Below are 21,507 nucleotides of genomic sequence, written 5' to 3'. Positions count from 1 at the left end.
GTGGGGGCTCTTTGAAGCAACTGTTTCGCCTTACTGAAGGAGACATATATTTCCTTATTCATCCTGGCTAGCCGGTATGCCTGGACTACTGGATGTTGTAAAAGGGTTAGAACATGATTTCATGGCATTGCAATGTGTCACACATTGAAAGATGGTTTGAAATATGATGCAAGTCTAGAAGCACTGTATTCACTCAAACCACTGTTATACCTCAAATCATAACTTCTGCAACAAGAAGGCTTTTCATTTTAAGCCGTTTCTTTTTTCCCTGTGGAGAATGTATTTTTAACGTAATCATTGCTGCTTGAAAACCCATGAGTCAGGTCTCCATTGAATTGTTTATGTCTAAGAAAAAGCCGAATCTATTTATTACATCTATTGAAACCATTTATTTCTCTCATTGTGGTTGGACTGCCACAGATAACAGCCCACTATTCATTCTGTTGGTTCAGGATTTGGAGGGCCGCCCATTGGCTTGCATCAGTGCCCTCCTGTTTGTTTTCTCCACAAGAGTAGATGAGTCAACTGATTGGCAGTCAGACGGCACGCTAGATGATAGCACTAAACCTTGGCCCGGGCTAGCTGTTCAATTATTCACAGAAAGAGCAAGAAAGAGAAGGAAAGAAAAGAGGAGTGTGGGCATCTGTGTGTGTAAGACAGACAGAAAAAAATGAACGAGAGGGCCAGGGAGAGAGAAATAAAGAAAGATGAAAGAGGGCAATTCGCATGCTGAACATCACCTAATATTACCAATTGAAAAAGATCCGTTTCTTATTATCACCCACCTGCATTGGTGCAAGCACTGCCTAATGCCTTAATCTAGCTGCTAGCCACTGCCACCCACCACAGCGTGAGACACACAAACAGCAGCACTACCTCTGCCAACACTACGCACACATGCACAACACACACTCCAAGCACTCCAGCATATGGGTCAGATCTAATCGCAATAATTTCATTTCCCCCCTCATCAGCTCCAAGCCAGATAGACTAAGTCCCATTTGTAACCACTGCAGCGCTACTGGAAGGAAATATGACAGATAAGAGGACTCTTGTAATAAGCCGGCTGTGTGGATCTGATAAATGAAGAGAGCTTTTGCCAGTTAGCAGGCAGAAATACATTGTGGAACGACCGAAACCCAAGTGTGGTAGCTTGAGGATTCATAAAAATAAATGGGGAAACAAATTAACTTTGTTGATTAGCAGCAAGATGGAGGAAGCCGCTTGGAAATGACTCAACGCCGCTTGGGAAATCTTGAGAGTGCAAGACGGCGTTCTGATATCAAGGAGAAAGAGGGAAAAAAAAAAAAAAACATAGATGTGTAAGATACAGTAAATCCTGGTAGGCATGTTTTCGTCGACAGAGTCACTCCTCTCTCTTTCAGTATCCAATCTCTTTATCTCTCTCACATGCACACATGAGCACAAACACACTTTCTGTTGCAGAGAATCCACCCTTTTCAGCTGTTCCCAGTTAAAAGACAGATGTGCAGCGCTGCTAGTGACGAAAAGTGTAATATCTGTGCAGAGCATGGGCCTGCATCATGCCCATATGGTTTTCAGTGGGAGAGGTGGAGCCGCTCAAGCGGAATTTGAAATGTAAATAGAACAAAGGATTGTGGGAGGTGGTTAATTTCAGCTGTTTCCATGGCAGGTAAGCTCTGTCGGCAAGGCTGTGATGTTTATTTGTGTGCCTTTATTTCTCTACACAGCATGTCAAATTATTATTTGACATGCTTTGCGCAGTTGTAAAATACAAATGAAAAAGCATTTAAATAAATCAGCATTGAGGCAAAGTTGCACTGCAAAGGCTGCATTATCACTTAAGAGCAGGGCTGCTGAAAGAGTGGAAGAACTGGGCTGAAATGCAGCTGTTTGCATATTGTTTCACAGCTCTGAAGAATCTCTGCAGGGGCTGTTTGCCTTTCACGACGGAGAGTTCCTAGATATTTTCTGCAAAGCGTATTCCAATGAAAACAGGTCAAAAGGAAAGTCGAGGAAGTTGTCCTCGTGCCGGGCTCTCTCTGGAGGAAATGCTTCAGTGCATCTCAGAGAATCATCCATGCGGGACCCAGCACATAAACAGTCACCTTGTCAGTCACCTTGTCAATCAGTCAGCCAGTCAGTCAGTAAACCAGTAGTCCAATCCGTCATCCAACCTACTGCCCAGTCATCCACTTATCCAGCCAACCAATGACTAATTGTTCTCTACCCTCTCACCCACCCACCCTCTGTGCTCCAAACTCTCCAACGCCAACTGATCCAGTGTCTTCTCCTCTTACTGATGCTTGGCAGAGCTGCAGGTCAGGACCTCCTCCCTCCTCCTACACCTGTAGACACAGTGCTCTGCATTGGTCAAAGGGATTTCTGTTATGTTTGCTGTTCTGACGCAGTGGCACAAATCTTTTGCAGCACTGTACACTCAGATTTACACAGGAAAGGTCAACGTGTTGCAGCTGAGTCTCGATTCAAGCACGTCTGGCGATGGAAAAAAAGATGACTTGGAAAAAATATTTAGAATGTGTTGAATATGTGAAGCACTTATTCGGGTTGACATGAGCAATTAACTTGGAAACTATAAAACAGCTCATGAAATAGTGATGTCAAATTTAATGATTCAAAAGCTCCATCCTTTGGGGGCATTATTTATTCCACAGCACATTGACAGACATGTCAATGTTTAGGTGCATGGCTCTTAGTACTTGAGGGTCAAAGCATCGTTAAGCATGAAAGCAGGATATTTAACACTTATCCACCCCATCCGCACTAGTGTAACAGTAGACATGTTTTTTTATACAATAAACTACACGTTTTCTGTATTTTTTAAGCCTCTTCCCTTCACTGCATATCGATTCAGAATCAAATAAAGGAAAAGGAGAAATTGTTTCTGTCTCTTTTCTGCTCTTTTGAAAAAAAAAAAAAAAGAGTGTGCTTGTGAGGCCACTGAATTGGCATAATTACATGGGTTTAAATGCAAATTTACAATGTGCTTATTAATTCTATTCTGCTCATTTCAAATGACTGACTGCACTTAATTAAATCAGATTGATTAGACCTTTTCTAGACTTTCCCTTTACAACCACATAATTATGACAAATAGAGCCACTTGACTCCCAATCTATAGCAGAGGACTGAGCTTTCTTTTTTCTGCCAGTCAGGGTCTTTCAAGTCCTGCGTGGGGATCTATAGGTGGGTCACAATAACGTCCAAATGGGCCACCACATTATCCGGAGGGGATACTGTTTATTTCTAGGGGGATTAAGGCCACTGACCTGTTGTTCACATTTTACCTAACCGTACATGAAATCATTACATCAGCCATCTCCTCCACCCACGCGCAGCATTTTTCGCACAAACGCCCCCATTCCAGTCTCAATCCTGTGGACAGCTTGTCCTTGCTCCATTTCATGATGTTCCTCATCAGCACACCCACATGTTTGGGAGAAATGGGTGACCACACTGGTCTAAGGATACTGGTTATATGATGCTGAGTCTTGCTACGCTCCTAAATTGAAGCCCAGATGTATAAAACCATATAGATGATGGCTCAGCATCAAAATGAGCTTTTCTTTAATTAGATATGATTGCTCACTATTGCATACAGCAGCAACTCTTTTAAGGTGTGTCCTATCCGTGCTGGTTGTCTAATACACATGCATCGTGTATACATCACAGTGACCTTCTCACTGTCACAAGTCCAAACTAGCAGCTTTCTCATAAATGCGGTCTTTTGTCTCCTACACTCTAGTGATATTGTGCAGGTATACACAAGCGAACTGGGGAGGAAAGGGAATGATTAAGTGCATAAACTTTTTAATATTCTTTTGTCAATGCAGTTACTCAGCTTGAATATCAATAATTCCCAAACAGTGCTAATGGTGAGTTGCAGACAAAGAGAAATAGGAACAATAATTAAGTAGGAAATAAAAAAAAAAAAAAACAATATGCAGAAAACACATTCAAAGAAATGTAGTATTTAAAAAGCAGCACCCCAGGACCTGGCGAGTTAATGGCTGAAAGGGCTCCTGCTCCTCAAGTGTTTTTCTGAGCTTTGATTGCAATTTGGAGAAGGAATTATCTCATCGGGGTGCGTGGGTGGAGGGAGGTCGGATCTGACTGTGAAGTGCTTGTCATTACCAAGATCTCTCTCCTTCTATTTTCCCGTGTTCCCTTTGTCTAACTCTTTCCCCTTCTACCCTTTGTCTAACTCCTCCAGTTGTGGTTGTTCTGCAACTGCAGTCGACAGTGTCAAAATATTAGTGAGCGTGTAACACAACACACATACAGTATGCTGCACTTGGTGTTTACCTATAAAGCGATATGCTAAAAGACATATTTTTAACTTCGCAGGCCCCTCCAACATCGTCTCTTCTCATGCAGGAAATCTGATGGTCTGCTCTTGTTGAATTGATCAATAAATAAATACAAGCAAGAACATAAATGCATGTATCTACGCACACACATACCTGCAGTCCATTCACTGTCGCGGTCACACACACGCAAACGTGTATGCATACAGAACCTGTTTCTTTCATCACCGATGCACCCCATCAAGACAGGTTCATTTTCCACATTCCTTCCTCCTCCTTCTCCTCCATTGATTTGACAATCACTGTGTAATCTCAGGCTTAAATGACTCTTTTTAAAAATGCCGTGGGCACTAGGGTCATGATATTTCCCCTTAATTACTGTGCCACATTATCACCGTAGAGCACTTTCCACCTCTCTCGCACTTCTAATTACGTTGTTCCGATTGCCGTGACACATCCTTTCATTCGCTGATGCACTTTGCCAGCGAATGTGTGCGTGAGCAAGAATGGAGAGAAAGAGCAAGAGAGAAAAGGAGACAGCACCACTGAACGCAAGCAACGCGACTTCATTAAGGAAATGTTCTAAATCGTGTCCACACTCAACGAACGCTTGTGATTCGTGACCCTGACACTTGCAGCAAAATAAATATTTATCGGAATCATCCAAGCAGAACACAATGGAAGACTGAGGAATGTGTGCTATGCATTCAAGGTGATATATAAAGATTCTTTAATTACCACAATACAGTATTTGATAGTACAGTTGAATGGTTCAAGGAAAACAACACATTGCATGTGGCTAAATTAGTCATATCCAAAGAAAATAAACAATGTAGTTGTAAATTTACATAGTTGGATTTGTGTGAGCACCAGTTCTAAGCTTATTCTTATTAGCAGCAGGACTGACTTTTTCCTGTATCAGACTGTAATATCAGTAATTTCTCATTCAAGATGGCTTCTGGCACTTCATTCTTCAGTATGATACAGTAGAAACCAGCAGGAGACGCAGGAGAGAGACTGGAGGCACAAAGTGTGGCTACCGATGTGAGAGGAATCCATCCAATACCCGTCTAATGCCGTCAAACAAATGACACATTCAGACAGTACACACGATATCCACAGACAAATAATTAGAGCATGAATATGTGAATCGGTGACTCTTGTAATTTTAGTTGTCTTACATCCAAAATACATTTAAGTGAATGAACATCTTCAGAAGTGGCAGCAGCACCACTGTAGCCTCCAAAACAAATCATAAAGTTCAATTCACACATCTCAAAACTGTTTGGGCAAAAACTGAACATTGCAGCATTTATTGCAGGACTGTTGTATTAGACTGCATTGGTCTCATCTAAGAAAGAGAGGAAAAGGAGAACAAGGGCCATTTCCATCTGTCGCTTCAGCACCACGGACAGCACCGTGGATTTATCAATACACATCACAGTTAGGCCAATGATATTTCAGATTCTAACTCGCACAAACGTCAGACAGATAAAGGATCAATGAGCGAGGCAGACTAGACTAAAACATTTGTCTCTGCACTCTCTCTGCTATTAGGGGGATGGAGAGGGGGGGTGGCAGGTTAACAAGAGGGATGCATTTTGGTAATTATGCTAACAAGGGGGATGGAATCTTCCTAAGTATATGAAATTAAAGTAAGAATAGGATGAAATAGACAAAAAAAAAAAAAAAAAAAACAATACAAGAGCATTTAAACTCTAATTAAAGGGAGCATATCAACTTCATACTTTGTGTTTATTTTCCTCCCAAACACAAATACGTGAATTTTTTAAAGAAATAACTAATCTAGCAGAGCTAGTTAACAATCTTTCCATGCACCAACTGTGGCAGGACCCCCTGTGGAATCACTGATTTAAACAGTATTAATTAATCTTACTTTGTGTTTCAAAATGCTCAACCATAAAAATCATCTTTTAGTTATCATGTTCAGATTCACAAACTGAAACTGAGCTTTACAATATAGTAGAAATACCTGCATGGATTCTCTGTTGGGCTTTCCCATTTTAAACACCCCAACCACCACCACCCCATTTTACTTGTCACAGTTTTCACAAACCATTATGAGGTCTTTCCAATGGTTTCAGTGTGGGATGGGGGAAGGGCTCGGGGGCTGCCGTTCCACTAGGTGGGCTCTTTGCTAAATGGCCACTGCTCGTTTAATGTGCCCATTAAGTCAGTGAAGTGGCGATATTGTTGCGACCACCCTTTCCTGTGTGAGCGCTGTATGAACCCTGGTGCACGGTGGCCATTTCTTTTACTCTCCTGCTCTCTCTGTCTGTCTGTCTCTCTCCCTCTTCAAACCAAAGCTATTACACACCGACAGTAAGAGTCCTGTTATGTGGTGTATAACTCTTCAACACTTTGCATTTCCCCAGTGTGTCTAAAGTGCCATTACACAGCAAAGTGTGGTTGGTTTATGTAGCTGGGGCAGAGGAGATGGAGACATTTAAGATCATCTATTAAATAATACTAAAAAAAAAAGGGTCAACACTTTCAAAGCTATTTTAATGTAGAGTGCGTTGCATATGGTAGGTGTACATACTCACTCACACACACTCACACACACACGTATCTTGTGTGTTAAAGGAAGAGGGCAGCAGGAGAAACTTAAATGGAGGTTTGAGTGTTTTGTATTGAGAGAGAAATCAGGAGGAGCAGAAAATAAGCAGATCGAAAGATGTTTTGTGTGTTCAGAGTTGAAGGTCAGCGCATCAGAGCCATTAGAGTCTCCATTTAACATGTAAAACGTAAATTTAAACTAAAGGTTCAATAAGGCACCCAAGTAAAAGCAATATACGGTTGCATGAAACTAATTCTGCCTCTTCATGGGTCTGCACCGACTGTATTTCACAACTAAACGTTCAAAAATCAGCAGCCTCTTAAACTCTATGTCTCCTCCATGAAAGACAGTATAGGCTTTATTAACTTTGCAATCGTCTATTTATCACATGTGTAGTTTCTGCTTTTATTTCAGCTTAAAACATTGAATGTACACAAAATTTAATACAGTATTTATATCTTAAAATCTTGCATATGAAAATAAAATTCTCACTTGCATGAACTAGAAATGTGGATTTAACTCTCATGAGGTTGGGTGAATGTGAAAGAAACATGTGTGCTACTAGGCTATGCTACAGTTGAGTAAAATGAGGCAATCATCTGTCTGTTTTGGTTAATGTGCCTCAGGTCAAGTATAATTAACCTAAATATGGAGTCAGTCCCGCGTATTTTGGTCAATCGTTCTTGACCTGAAGATAAACAGATTAAATACTTCAAAAGCAGCTAATTATCTTGTGCTCAGCTGTTTATTTTTTTATCTATTAAAGAGTTGAATCAAATGACTTTGAAAATAAAGCCTCCCAACATTCAAAAATCTGACTACTTGTTCTATTTGACCTGCAGCACCTGTGGTGATTGTCCAGGTAGTAAGGACGAGATCTTTTGGGTAAAACGCAACTGATGATCCTAAAAGATCGTCGTTTGGATAATCAGCGCTCATACTTATGCTTTATGTTATTATTCTCCTTTGAAATGGAAAAGAAAGGTATGTGGCTCCTCCATGTGTTACTATAGCTACCACATCGCAGCTAACCATCCACACTAACATGGTGTACACATTACATATATCATCATGCCACAGGGACTGTCCAAGGTCACATACAAGCACAATACCCTCCTAATATAATACATGACTTCACTTACCATGATGACTTTTCAATGCCTGCGATGGTGTGGAGGGAGATGGACTGCTTGAAAGGGATGAGAAATAGACGGGTGTGGAGTGAGGTTGCAGGGTGTGTCCATTTGTCAGTGTGTGATTGCATCACTGTGTGGGCACATGTGTGTATTTAAGGGTGTGCATGTAGCACATTGGAAGCATCAATAAGGAGTGAAACTGAATAGAGGTGTGTGTGTGTGTGGGTGGTGTGTGTTTCCGTGCGTACGCCTGAGTGTGGTTGGTTGTGCGTCGCTCTCAGCCTTTGATGACCTTTGCGTGTTGCCGCTGTGAGCAGAGTGACCCGGCTGTACTCATTAAAACCAATGGAACGGATCGTTCCCCGCTAATTGTTTTCCACTGACAAATGGCTCCTCTGACTCCTGAAGACTGCTGCAGGGGCCCTGCCTGCCTCGAGCACACTGACTTCACTAATGAGAACCGCCGGTCTGTGAGTGCGTGTGCGTGTGTGTGTGTGTGTGTGTGCATTTGTGTATATTGTATTTGTGCTGCCAGCCTCTCTCGCTGTGCACTGGCATGTGTAAAGTCGGAAACACTGCTACATTAGGCTCAACATAAGCCATTAAGGCATTTTTCTCTTGTCAATCACTCTAACACCGAGATATTGTTAACACGTTATGTATTGTATCTAACTGCTTAAAAAGTCATTATTTACAGCCGAACACATTCCGTATAATGTGGAGATGGCAATTATTTTAGTGAGCTAATGGTAATTTTGCATTAGGACTGTAGGTAAAATATTTTTACTGTGTCAGCTTTAGCGCGGTTGTCATCATTAAAAATCAGGTTTAAAAAAAATCTGTCCCCCCGTTGTGCCTGCATTCACATTCAGTTTTTTGTTTCCTCCGTGCAGACATATAAAGGGTCACCTTTTTTCCAACAGAACAACACACATCTTAATCAGTAGGTGATTTGTTAATTTTTAACAGCCTTAATCTTATAGTAAAAAAAACCACTGTTGAGGCTACAGCCCCAGATGTCTTTTGAATAGCCCCAGAGCTCAATTATTATTCTTATCTTCTACAAAAATAAGCCTTAGATCGATCTATCTGTCATTCCCACCATGCATTAAAGCCCTCTAAAATTCTATGACATCATTGATCAAAAACACAAGTATGTTTTGAGTCGTCTGTGAGTCATTCACATTGAGGGTCATTTTTGGCCTCTGGTGGTAGCTAAGCTAACTATGGATATAAGAAGCTTATTCAGAAAAAAAAAAAAAAAAAAAGATGATGAGGTGCAGGCGAGGCTACAGGAGGAGGAGGAAGAGTTATCTCCTGTTGCTGTAGCAGTCAGGATGTGAGAGCGCCCCTGCCTCATCTACAAGCTCAGACGAATGAAGAAGGCGGCATTTTAGCGAGCTAGTGCATCTAGCTCAGTGGTGGCTCAGCGGCATTCTTTTACATATGAGTATACTGTAGCTATGTAAATCACCAGAGTGAGAGAGAACTTGAAAGAGCAACAAGAGCACAATAGAGGATACCAGGCTGTGAAGATAGATGTTATCAGATGGAGAGAGCACAGAATCCACTGATTGCGCTGTAGTGAGTAATAAACAGCAATAGAATGCTGATTGATGTACATCTGTTGTTGCATTGAATATGGGCCTGTAGCTGGCATTCAGCAGTGTTGCTGTGTTGTCTGACTGTCAACCCATATGAAATAATGAGCACTGATGACTATTTAACCCCTATGACATGGAATAGTTCATTAATGGTTTGCTTTTTGTAAGTCTATGTATAAAACACAATTAAAATACCACGTGTTTATGATCCAAAGTGAGATTTGGTTACATTTTGGTCGCCATATGCTGCATGCATCCTTTTTACAAGCAGGACAGGAGGGAGAGGAGGACAACAGGAGGGGAGAGATGAGGAGTGTGACAGACAGATGAGATGCAGAGAGAGCTACTGGAGAGGTGAAGAAGAGTATCAGATAGACTGATAAGACACCGAGTTAACACAGTTTGTCACAGTTCAAATTTGTCACAGTTCAAAAGGAGCCCTTGCCGCACAGTAGAGGCAGAAGCTATGAGACCAGGGTTGGTCAATTTTTAAAATGGAACAAAGCCTCGGCAACATACAATCTAGCCTTGACGTTGCCTCTTCAATTCATTTTTTTTTCTTTGGGTTTTACCCCTGCTGCTGAAAATAAGAATAATAAGGAAGTTGAATGAGAACTATGATTGCACTCATTTTGTTTATTTTGATGTCATGTTGTGAAAGCCAGCCCAGGCTCCTGACTTCAGCCTTTTGATAGAGCACAGTGTCTCACATTTTAGATTCATTTTACTCTGAATTCGCTTGAAAATAGTGTAATTCTCTGGTGAAAATCTAAAGATTTCTGGGCTGCCCTAAGCTCCCAGTGTTTCAAGATCCTAACAATGCCTCTAGTAAATGTTATACCTGTAGTCATGTCATGAAATATTATGAGATATATAGGATATATATATCATATATATATATCATTGGATTATTGTAATACTACAGGCGGCAGTGTGTCTATATGATCCTCTTGCTCTTCTATGACTACACATTGCTACTAGTCACTTTGACCATGAAGGTGATACAACTCTATAGGGTATATAGGCAACCATATAGTGTAGAATTTAGGATTTATAGTATATAGTTTAAAGAATATTATAGATCCAAAACAATACCAACAGAAGGGCAGTGAGAGAAACGACAAATCCGTCTGCTACTTCAGCACCACGGACAGCGCCATGGGTTTATCAATACGCAGCACAGTTAGGCTAGTGATATTTCAGGGCCGTGGTCAGGGTCATGTATTGTAACTTGCACACATCTCAGATAAAGCATCAATGAGTCAGGCAGACTAGACCAAAATATTCAACTGACCAACCCATCTGTCTCTCTCTGCTACTCTTGGATAGAGATGGGGGATGGCAGGGGATGCATGTTGGTCAGTTTGCTAACAAGGGGGATGACATCTCCCCTCATTCTCCCTCAAATCCCCTACTGAGATCATAATTCCCTCCAGAATGACACATATAAACACCTGACCTGACGCCCTCTCTGCAAGACTACATACATGTGTGAGTGTCCTCTGTCACTGTTACAAAAATAAAATCAATTTTCAGTCATGACACTATTATGATTGAGGTTTGGTCAGGTTTAGGTGCTAAAGTTACCCGGTTAAAGTTCAAGAAGAATCATAGTTATGGTCATGAAACTCATATTGACCTTTGACCTTTTCATATTGACGGGAAGACAGCAGCAGTCAAGTCAAGTAAATCATCTAAATTTAACAACAAAAATTGGTACAAAAAGAAACATCATGGTTTGGGGAACTTGACTGAAGTCACTGGACCTTCATTGTCATAGTTACAGTCGAACCATGAGGTTGAGGGTCCATCATTTTCTCCTCTTCACACTGCTACCCTCTCTGATTTAAGCTCCATCTCTCTGCTTCCTGCTACACACACCTCTCTCTCTCCCTGTTGTCCCTCTCTCTGCTTCCACCTGTTCCATGGTCCACTGGATGACTGTGAATCCTATTAGGGGACACCCCCCCAGCCCCTCCCCAGCCACACAACCTGGCACTAATCCATCAGAAGGGCAGTCAGGCTGTGCACCACCCCGCCGCCACCCATCCCCGATACCCGCCAGTGCCCAGTGCTGCAGCAGAGGCCCCAGCTGGGGGACCGCCAAAGCTCGGTTGTTATCAGATGACAGATAGCTTCATATCAGGTGTGTAAAGCGGGTGAGCGTTGGCGAGGGCCATCTGGCCGATGATTTGGGGGAAGTTGGGAAGTCGGGTCCGCAAGCGAGGTAGAGCAAGGTGGATGATGATGATGGATGGGGCCAGGAGCATCGCCGCCAATCACAGCAACCTTTGGCAGCTATTATATATACAAATGTAGACGACCTGTTTCTCAACCACATAAGTATGCAGGCGTGGTTAGACACGAGCTGTGGTATAGCTATTTATTCCTCATGTACACACAACCTCACTGACCTCACCTCTCTCTGAATCAGTCACCTCCTCACAATGGTCCTTCTCCGTCTTTTTACCTTTATCTTTCCTATTACATGTTCTTCCTTCTCCCGTCTGTACAGTGCATTTGCTGTTCTGAAGCCAAGCAAAAGAAAAAAATCTAAAATCTCATTCTAACATGCAGTGGCATTATTATAAATTCCAAACCTGAGGTGTGAGTACTTCCTCGGTACCTTTACGTAAAGTTCATTGGTTCCATCACAGGTAGTCTTTTGGTTGAGGCAGTGCGAGGATACAGCAAATATCAGGACTCGCTGACTTTTATCTACTGGCTGCCAGAGAGTCATTTCTCAACAAGGTGAATCACCATCATTTTAATTTAAATTTAGCACTGTTTAATGCTATAATTCAATTTGTGTGTACTTTCAGACTTGAGGTAGTGTGTCAGTCTGCTAGAATCTATAGTGTCTATCATAGTATCACCAAACAAAAAACGGGGAAATGAATGATCATAAAAGAAAACATCATTTTGTCAACACTGCTGTGATGATCTTGTGAAATGTTAATGAATGTAATGTTTTCCATTATATTCATACATGTAAAGGCATTAAATGTGTCCTTGTGTGACAGGAATAAACAGTGAAAGTGTGCTCTCGAGTCAGTGAAACAGTGAGTCAAGAACACACTTTTGTTTCCCAGGACAAAGGAGTAATGTTAGGTGGTTAATTACTTTCTGAGCTGACGAGTATACTTTCATCAATTGAATTCCTCTGTACATTTGTTTCACCAGCATCAAGAGGCTCAGAGGATGATTCATCAGCCAAGTGACATTATAATAAAGGGATTTGCACAACTGTCGAGAGGAAGCTACGAGGGTAGGAATTACAAAGGGCAAAGGGAAATGCCTATACTGCATTTTCATAAATGAGTCTCTTATTATTCGATGAAAAACTATGGGTATGGTGGGAGCTCATGTGCAATTTATGTGTATGAGCAGTTCATTTTACATGCCTTTTTGTGTTTGAGTTGCAGTGTGCATAAAACCCCAAGGATACATATAGTATACCTGGCTTCTTAATTTGCCAACGCAATTGGAAAACCCTCCCGAGATGTGTTGTGAAGCTCTCATTGACTGAGTACACTTCCAGTTGTTAAAACATGGTCCCGTCTTGGCAAATTAATTCACTTCACATCATCCCCGGTGTGAAATCAAGACTCAAGTTTCAGAGGCTCGACTCACTTCCAAGAAAAAAAAAAACCAAAAAAAAAAACAGACCTTCTTCCAGACCGACTGACGAGGAAAGCAACAGAACATTTCTCGCATCTTGTCTGTCAGCTTTTTTCTTTTTGTGACCTGAGGGAACGCAGGAGTGACGGGGAGGGGAGGAGAGGAACGGGGAGAGAGAGAGAGAGAGAGAGAGGCGGCGTGATGGCAAGCAAGCAGGGAGATGTGTTTTTCACGTGTTCACATCAAATGCACATGGAAAACTGCAGTGCCTCAAAGGATTGTGGGATACCCTTCAGGCCCCAGCAAAGAAGCAATGACAGACATATATATACATTCTCTACTTTCACAAAGGAAGCATCTATCCTACTACATAAATACAATATATAACATGACAACCTATCTGTTTGCTCATTAGACATGGATTTTGTCCTGTAATGTGCTGCGACATATTAAGACATCCTTATCAACCTGTGACTTGAAAGTCTTTGTCTTACATGTTTGCATGCTGTCAGGATATTTAGCTAGTCATCTCCAGAAGTTGGAGAGACTCATTTACATTCTCATGGAAGAAGGCAGGGCTGTCATTTTTCGCCCACTTAGTTCTTCTCCTTTGCTTCGAGCCAGACGGTGGGTTGAATTCCATAATACCCCAGTGTGTGAGTAAGATCCCCCTCCAGACACTGTACCTGCATAAGATGCTGCACTGCAGCTGCTATCCCATCATGCAGCTCTGTCTCTATTCCTCCCTCCCACAGTCCCTCTCCATCTCTATCAAAGGAAGGTTAAGGATTTTGTTTGAATTGTTGAACTTAACTTATTGCTTCTCAGACTTTCTCCGTGAGCTATAGAATAATGTATGCAGCCTGTTTAAAGAGTGACAGAAGAATTACTGCATTTGATTCAGGTCAGTATGTGTATGTTTCAACAACATGTTGATGATGGAATCAAGCAGTCAAGTCAAGTTACCCTTTACACCCCTAAATATATAAATATTTTACAGTTTGAGGCAGTTACCACTAAATCTCTGATTCTTTCACTGCACACATTCTAACCAATTAACCTTGCAAGGGCATTCAATGAAAGTCATGGTTTTCCCTTGAGAGATTCTTTTCATTTATTTATTTATTTATTTACTTTTCAACTGCATATTCATTAAGTGTTCAATCTAACTCTAATGAGCTGTTCATCACAGTTCAATCTGCAGAGGAAGTTTTGCCATTCAGAACTGAATGTCCTCTAATTGTCCAAAATAATTTACACGATGCACACTAATTGGTGCGAAGTATTAATATATTTACATTTGTGTGGTTTATCTGCAACCCAATCACCAAACAATGTCAATAAAGCACAATCCCAAAACGTACCGAAAGCAACATTCTGAAAATGGTCTTTTATGAGTTTTTACACTTTGATACTGTACAGATTGTTTTTACTGATGCATTAATGTGCAAGTAGCATTGTACTGTTGCAGTTGGTCAAAACTGATATAATTTTAACTATTTTACATACATTTGGGTAGCTTAACATTGCCCTCTTTTCCTACAGTAATACTCAAATATATGCACATACAAAGAAAAACATTTTGGACCTGAAAGCATGACTCAGACTTAAAAGCTCAGTTTTACTCATGGTCAGATACAAGCAAAAATCCATACCAGACAGGCAAGGACGGTATGGCAAACATATCCAGTCAGAGACCAAGCAAAGACCAAAAAGCAGGCGGTGATGATGGCTGCAATGCTAAGCTGACTGCACACAAGACTATCTGGTGGAGAATGAATGGGAATGGTCAGGTGTATGCTGCAAGGCTAATGTGGAGGAGGGAACCGGCGTGCAGGTGAGGTAGGAGGCATCTAAAACGGATTGAACTGAGAAGAACAGAAGCATCATCGCTGTCATGCAAACCTCTCTGGCTTTGACTCTACTGCTTCACCATTGATGTCTTTATCATAGATCAGAAATGTAGCACTAAGTAAGCTCCTTCACTTTAGTTGTCTCTCTTCATATGCTGCTGCTTTTGATGTTGATGGTAGGCTGCTTGGCTTCAGGCAATGCTGATCCAGTGCCAGATAATTATGGGGGTTCGAATGGCACTTGTTTACTGTCAACTCTCGGCTTATATTCGTTTCATTCTGGCTTTGTCCCCATGAATGCAGTGTGTGTGTGTGTATGTGTGTGTGTGTGAGAGAGAGAGAGAGAGAGAGAGAGAGAGCGAGAGAGAGAGAGACTGTTACAGGTGGCCGCCCAGTAGGTGGGAAAATGCAGGAAGTCTGCTTGTCTGTGTCCACATGTATCAGACGCAGCATGTTTTTCCCTTTCAGAGGCGAGGTATCCTGTGTGTGTGTGTGTGTGTGTGTGTGTGTGTGTGTGTGTGTGTGTGTGTGTGTATGTATGTCGCCGATCACACTGGGCGGCTGACTTCCAGGAACCCCTGCAGCAAAAACAGGCACTGTGTGTTTCCTGCTCTCATGCACCGTTATCACAGGACACACACACACACACACACACACACACACACACGGATCATTGCCCTATTCTCTTCCCTTGCAGGTTTCCTCAACGCCTATCCTTATGCCTCTGGCCGTCAAGATGTTTCACTGTGATTGTCATGAGAGAACTTGCTCTCCGGGAACAAACCAGAGGACACAAATAGAGTGACGGCATCCTCACAGCCCGGCTGTTTTTTCTGACTGTGTTGGGTTGCTCAGTTTGACTGGGCGCGTCACCTCTGCTCCTGTTCTGACCTTTCTCATGTCTGATTCAGTGGCCTCTTTTCTTCTCAGACATGTACTCACCACAAACTTCCCTTCATCTTTCGTTTCATTATTAATTGTGTCCCATTTCTTTTCCTCTCTTCGCAGTGTTGAAAATTCCCTCCCTCCCTTTCCATCCCTCACCTTCTCCCCCAAGTATATCTATTCACACATCCTGTGGAGCCCACTGCCTTTGTCAGAGATTGACAAAAGGACCCAGACTGTAAAATGGAAGTAGAGCACAGAGTCCTTGCTCTGTGCTTGTGAGAGTGCCAGAGACTGTATCTATCCATATTCCCTTTGAGAACACAATGCAACCCACCGCTAAAGCACTCCAGATAGGGAGACAAGGGAGAGATGAGAGATGAGAGAGAGAGAGAGAGAGATGAAGTGAAAGAGAGAAATGCACAATGGCACTGTTGCAAACAATTGCCATTAATGGCATCATCTTTTCCCCACAGAGATTGCATTGAGGGAACAATGAGCTGCACGCCGATGGTACGCTAACAACATACTGGATGTTTTACATACAGTACATGACAGACAAAAGCAGATGTTACTTTTGTAGTGATGGTGCTCCATAAACTGGATGCAATAGATTATTACAGTATAAAATGATTCATTTTGTCGGTAAAAAGTCGCAGAATTACTTGTTTTTCAGGCGTATTCTCGTTTGTAACCAGACGATGTAGCCTGCAGTGGATAGCTGTTCATCACAGTCTGACATCACACAACAGTGAACTGAATGTCATGTATTGGAACTCAGTGAAATTTAGTCATTGCAGCTGACACCACCTTAATGTTCATTTGTTTTAGCCAAAAGGCCTGCGAGAGTATTAGCACCGCAGAACAGAATAGAATAAAATATCTAATTTATGAGATGTTATGAACGGGCTATGGTGCATGACTTGTTCAACCATGCAGTTCAAGTGGACCAGTTGTTATCACCGAGTTGTAAACGTAGCTTCTGCTCTGTGCTTTCACTGGCTCTGCAGGCGAGATGACTTCCAGATGGTCCGGGGAAAGTGTTTGCCTTAGGTTACTGCAGGCCAGCCTGTCTGTGCCTTTTTCGGCTCAGGGAAAGAAACCACTTTATTTTTCTTTTGTCACCCATCTGTATACACATACAGTGTATGTGTACAGTGTTTAAAGGGTGTAACCTATAATACACTATAAGAATAACATTTGTTGGACTAAATGAAATGCTAACTAACTAGCGCTAGCTAATGCTAGCTGATAAACTAACAGCCAATTACATTACATACATACATTACTAATAACCTCCTCAACGCTCCTTTACTGCTGCTTCCTCTATCCTGTAGCTCTTACCTTTTTAGATGGATTCTTACTTGAAGGTGCCGTCTAGCTCATTTGTGTAGATGTCAACCATGATGCAAACATGTGTGGAGAGTGCGGTCAGCGCGATGAGCAGGAGGAAGAGGAGGAGGAGGAAGCATTGGAGGAAGCTGATGTATCAGATGGCTTCTTAACTAATGAACGTCATATTTAACAACATGAAGCCTGGACAACTTCTCACCAGCCCACTGTAGTAAAATATCATCCATAATGCAATCTTGTCATGTGATCACTTGAAGTTCAATTTGGTTGTGACGAGCATATAAACCTCAATGTTATCGAAGTAGTAGTAGTAGTAATAGTAGTCAGAGGCGGAATGTAAAGAAGTACCTTTACTCAAATACCGTACTTATGTGCATCTGCTGTCTCTCTCTCTCGGGTTGAAAACCAGGCTGTTCCACTCAGCGCCCCCCCTAGAGGCCTGGAGCACTTCCACTGTGTTGACTGGATATGCAGTGTTTTTCTGCTGAATGTGTTTTTGGGCTTTGTGTCTTATCGTTACAGTGTTTGCAGCGTGTCTGCTGTTAATGTATTTGTTTTGGCTGTCTGCAGCATGTTTTCTTCATTCGCAGTATGTTTTCGTTCTTTGGATTTTTGTATGCGTTTTTTCCGTTGCCATTATTTCTGAAGCTGCCGCCATCGCAGGCTCAAAAGGATGTGAGCTGGAAAATGCAAGTCTCAAAGCTCAAAACAGGCTGTTTTTCTGAGCTCATGAAAAATTGACTTTTCAGAGATACGTGGTTCTCTCAGGACAGCAACAGTATGAACACATGATGATCTTATAGAATATAATATATTGCTGTAGCTTTAACTAGCTAACACGATATAAATTACTTAAAATGAGCTCAACCGTAAACATCTATTGCAATAAAATGCAACATGCAGATTAATGTTGCAGTAATACAAATGCAAAAACATCACATGTAATAGTAAGACACTGACAGGAAACATTTTTCTGTACAATTTGATAATCTAAGTACATATTGCTGATAATACTTACATACCTTTGTGTAAGGTTTTGAATGCAGGACAATTACTTGAAGTATTTTCAAAGTATGGTATTAGTATTTTTACTCAAGCAAAGAATCTTTGTACTCCTTCCACCACTGTTAGTAGTAGTGGTAGCCTATAATAATAATAACAATAAAAATGATAATTATAATAATAATGGAGATCTAGAGAACTTTTCCCAAATGTCCCTCGGGATGTTCTTTCAACGTCCCACTGTTCCTCAATGTGGGGACCACCGGGGATCCGTGAGAACACTCCAGGGAGTCCTTGGCAAAAATGAATAAATAAACTGAATGCTGAATAAAGAGTCATAAGTATTTTGATCACTGGTTTCAACAACTAATAACTCCACACATAACACAAACAGAGATTTAAAGGAGCAACCATGTCTCCTAGAATTTAAGTTTATACACAACTAATTTGCATTCATAATTATGTTGTAGTGACAACATAATCGCTGCCTGGATTATGATCAGAGACAGCGTTTCTTTGAGAGAAGGAAACCCTACATTTATGCTGGAGTCAAAGGGACGTGGTCGGGGTGGATGAATACATAAGTGCTGGACTGTGAGACCAGAACACAGAGTTTGCCCAGCCAAAAGACTGTTTAAGCAGCAAACACACTTTGGTTGAGGTTAGGGATTTTTCCAAATCTTCCCAGTCACTGCTTAAGATTTTCTGTATTAAAACAGATCTTACATTCCAAACATTAACCAAGTGCTGCCAATGTCTAAACATAAAAAAGCTCAATGGTGCTGCAGTCATAGGACAGGATGGTACACTGTGAGCTTATTTAGGCAGACTTTTAATGTTTTCATCTCCTCAGTGGATGTTTAAATGTTAAAGGTGAAAGTGAGACTGAGAAATGCGAATGGCATCAGGAGGAGATTTCATCACAGCCAGTATGGACAAGAGAAACCACTACTTTGACCAGTAATATCCTTAGTGTACATATGGGCATGTAAGTATAATTTTAAGACACACTTGAAAAGATGTGACTCCATCCTTTAATGCTTGCCTGTGTGATGACACACATTCTCTCACGCCCCAGGAAAAAAAACCTCAGGGGTAGCTTATCTCCCTGGGAGCCCTTGATGTGAAAGAGCTTCGGCAGCCACTTGCACAGTGAAACACTTCGGCTTGACCTGACCCTGCGTTTTCCAACCTGTTTTAGGACACACAGATGCTGGCTGCTGCCCAGTCGCCGCCTCCTCCCCCTCAGCGGCGCTTCGGTCCCGCCCACCGCCACCTGGCTCTGCTGCGCACCGCCGACTGGAGGCAGAGTGCCGCTACTCCTCTTCCCCACGCCAACGGAGAAGCAGAAAACAAGGAGCCCCGCGATCGAGGGTGTGTGCGTGAATTTCTCTCACATTCAAAACCCGATTTCTACAACCGACACCGACTCGACGTTGAAAGGATTTTGGAGGAAAGTGTGAAAGAAAGCCTGACAGGTGCCCTGCGCACTACCGCATCCTCCTTCTCCATCTCTGCCTCATCCTTTGCCTCTACGCTTGTACTACACTCCCGGCTCTCCCATCCCGACTATCCCCACTGACTGATCACTTCTTGTGAGCCGTGAGCTGCCCTTTCCTCTTTTGTCGGAGTTTGAACCACATTTCCGAGCTGCTGGAAGTACGCCGCCAGAGCCTCTGAGAGCTGGCTGGACTGTGTAGCCTTCGTCCTGCCGACACAAGCGGATCATCGAGGGGACCTTGCGCGGAGTCAAAAGGACTGGAAATTATTTAGCCCTCTCACATCAACGTACCGCATGGTGGGAATTTCTGCCTCTTTTCAGTGTAAGTGGCCTCTCTCTTGCTGTGGGGATTATGTTTTCCCAGTTACGCCTTGGCTTTGAGTGTTTTGTGACCTTATATAGACATGTGTGCGCCAAATTAAGAAAAAAGAGACCACGAAAAGACTGCTGACCCGCTATAGAATTAACCTTTACGAATTCTGCTTTGTTTAATTCGTTTTAATGCAAAGAAAGCGGAAGCTACGGTGCTCCAGATTAATAGGTGTGGGGCGATTTGTATAAAAACACACCGTGCATGTAGCCAACTATCACACTGTTGCTTGAAATATTTATTTTTGCTTTATTTTTATTGCACGAGGTGACACATCTATTGCACGAGCGAACAATGCGCGTCTGTGCGTAATAGTTATGGTTACAAACACGTTTCATTCTAATGGGAGATATGGCTGAGCGGTGAAAATTGATTTTTCTTTTAATGAATTCACTGCCATTAAAGGGATTGAAGTTGAAGATCGGCTATATGCCCAAACATTACACAACTGACATCCCCTCACTCCAAACGAGGAGCGTTTAACTACCCTGCCAAACCCCTTTTTGTGTCTGAAATCCTGCACTTTAGAGTAACAACCACTAACTGATTCATGTTTGTGTTATCAGACGAATAATTAGCTTTTCCACAAATTGGTTCAGTTTGTTTAAATAGGGGCAGCAACTTGCAGCTGCCTCTGTCCCCATAAAAAGTGAGATCGTTTCATGAGCTTGAACCTGCGGGATGGGGACTTGTTTTCGGGCAACAGGCGATTTAAGTTCACGGGTCAAGTTTGGTGACTCCCTTTCGATCTGCCTAGACCTCTTTCTAGAAGCGAAGCAGCCCTCATGTCAGCTGATTGTTCCCAGAAAGCATGGACACGCAGATTTAGTTGACCAGTTTTATGGCCAGGCGCGTATCGCCACTCCTCAGCACGGGATAGACAATACTGTGCCACTGAGAGCATGCAGGCTTTTAAATCCAACAAGACAAGCGAAGTTCTCACTGAATGAACGGGATATTCTTAAAGTTGATTTTGACTAGGTTTCTAAAAGACAAGAATTCATATTTTGTCCTAAACTGTGGTTGTGGATTTTTGCAGTTTTGGTCCAAAGATGTTTGTTGATTTCTTTTTTGGATGCTTTGCCATCCCTCAGTGTTCAGCCTCTCTCTTCTCTCCTCGTCTTTTAGAGAGACTTTGCATTTGAAAACATCCTCCGGAGCTCTGTCACAACTGTCAGACGCATCTTCTCAAATCCATGTGAAGTTTCCATCTCCTCCACCCGCTGCGACTTTGTCGTCATGACATAATCGAAAAACGAAAAGAAAAAAAAAAAAAAAGAAAGAAAAGAGA

General features: G+C 42.1%; 1 protein-coding gene across 4 annotated transcripts in view; it reads left to right on the top strand.

Moving 5' to 3' along the window:
* The first annotated feature begins 19,623 nt into the window (after nt 1-19,623).
* Nucleotides 19,624-21,507, top strand: part of runx1t1 (RUNX1 partner transcriptional co-repressor 1) — a 57,097-nt gene continuing 55,213 nt past the window's right edge. For all 4 annotated transcript variants that reach the window (XM_076754237.1, XM_076754235.1, XM_076754233.1 and 1 more), the window contains exon 1: nt 19,624-20,168. In XM_076754237.1, coding sequence (XP_076610352.1) covers nt 20,141-20,168 — 28 coding nt within the window. In that variant the 5' untranslated portion in view covers nt 19,624-20,140. The remainder of the gene's footprint in view (nt 20,169-21,507) is intronic.

Source organism: Chaetodon auriga, chromosome 17 (genome assembly GCF_051107435.1).
Source record: "Chaetodon auriga isolate fChaAug3 chromosome 17, fChaAug3.hap1, whole genome shotgun sequence".
Classification (NCBI taxonomy): Eukaryota; Metazoa; Chordata; class Actinopteri; order Chaetodontiformes; family Chaetodontidae; genus Chaetodon; species Chaetodon auriga.
Note: the sequence above shows the minus strand (reverse complement) of the source record. Positions and strands in the feature narration are given on the sequence as shown.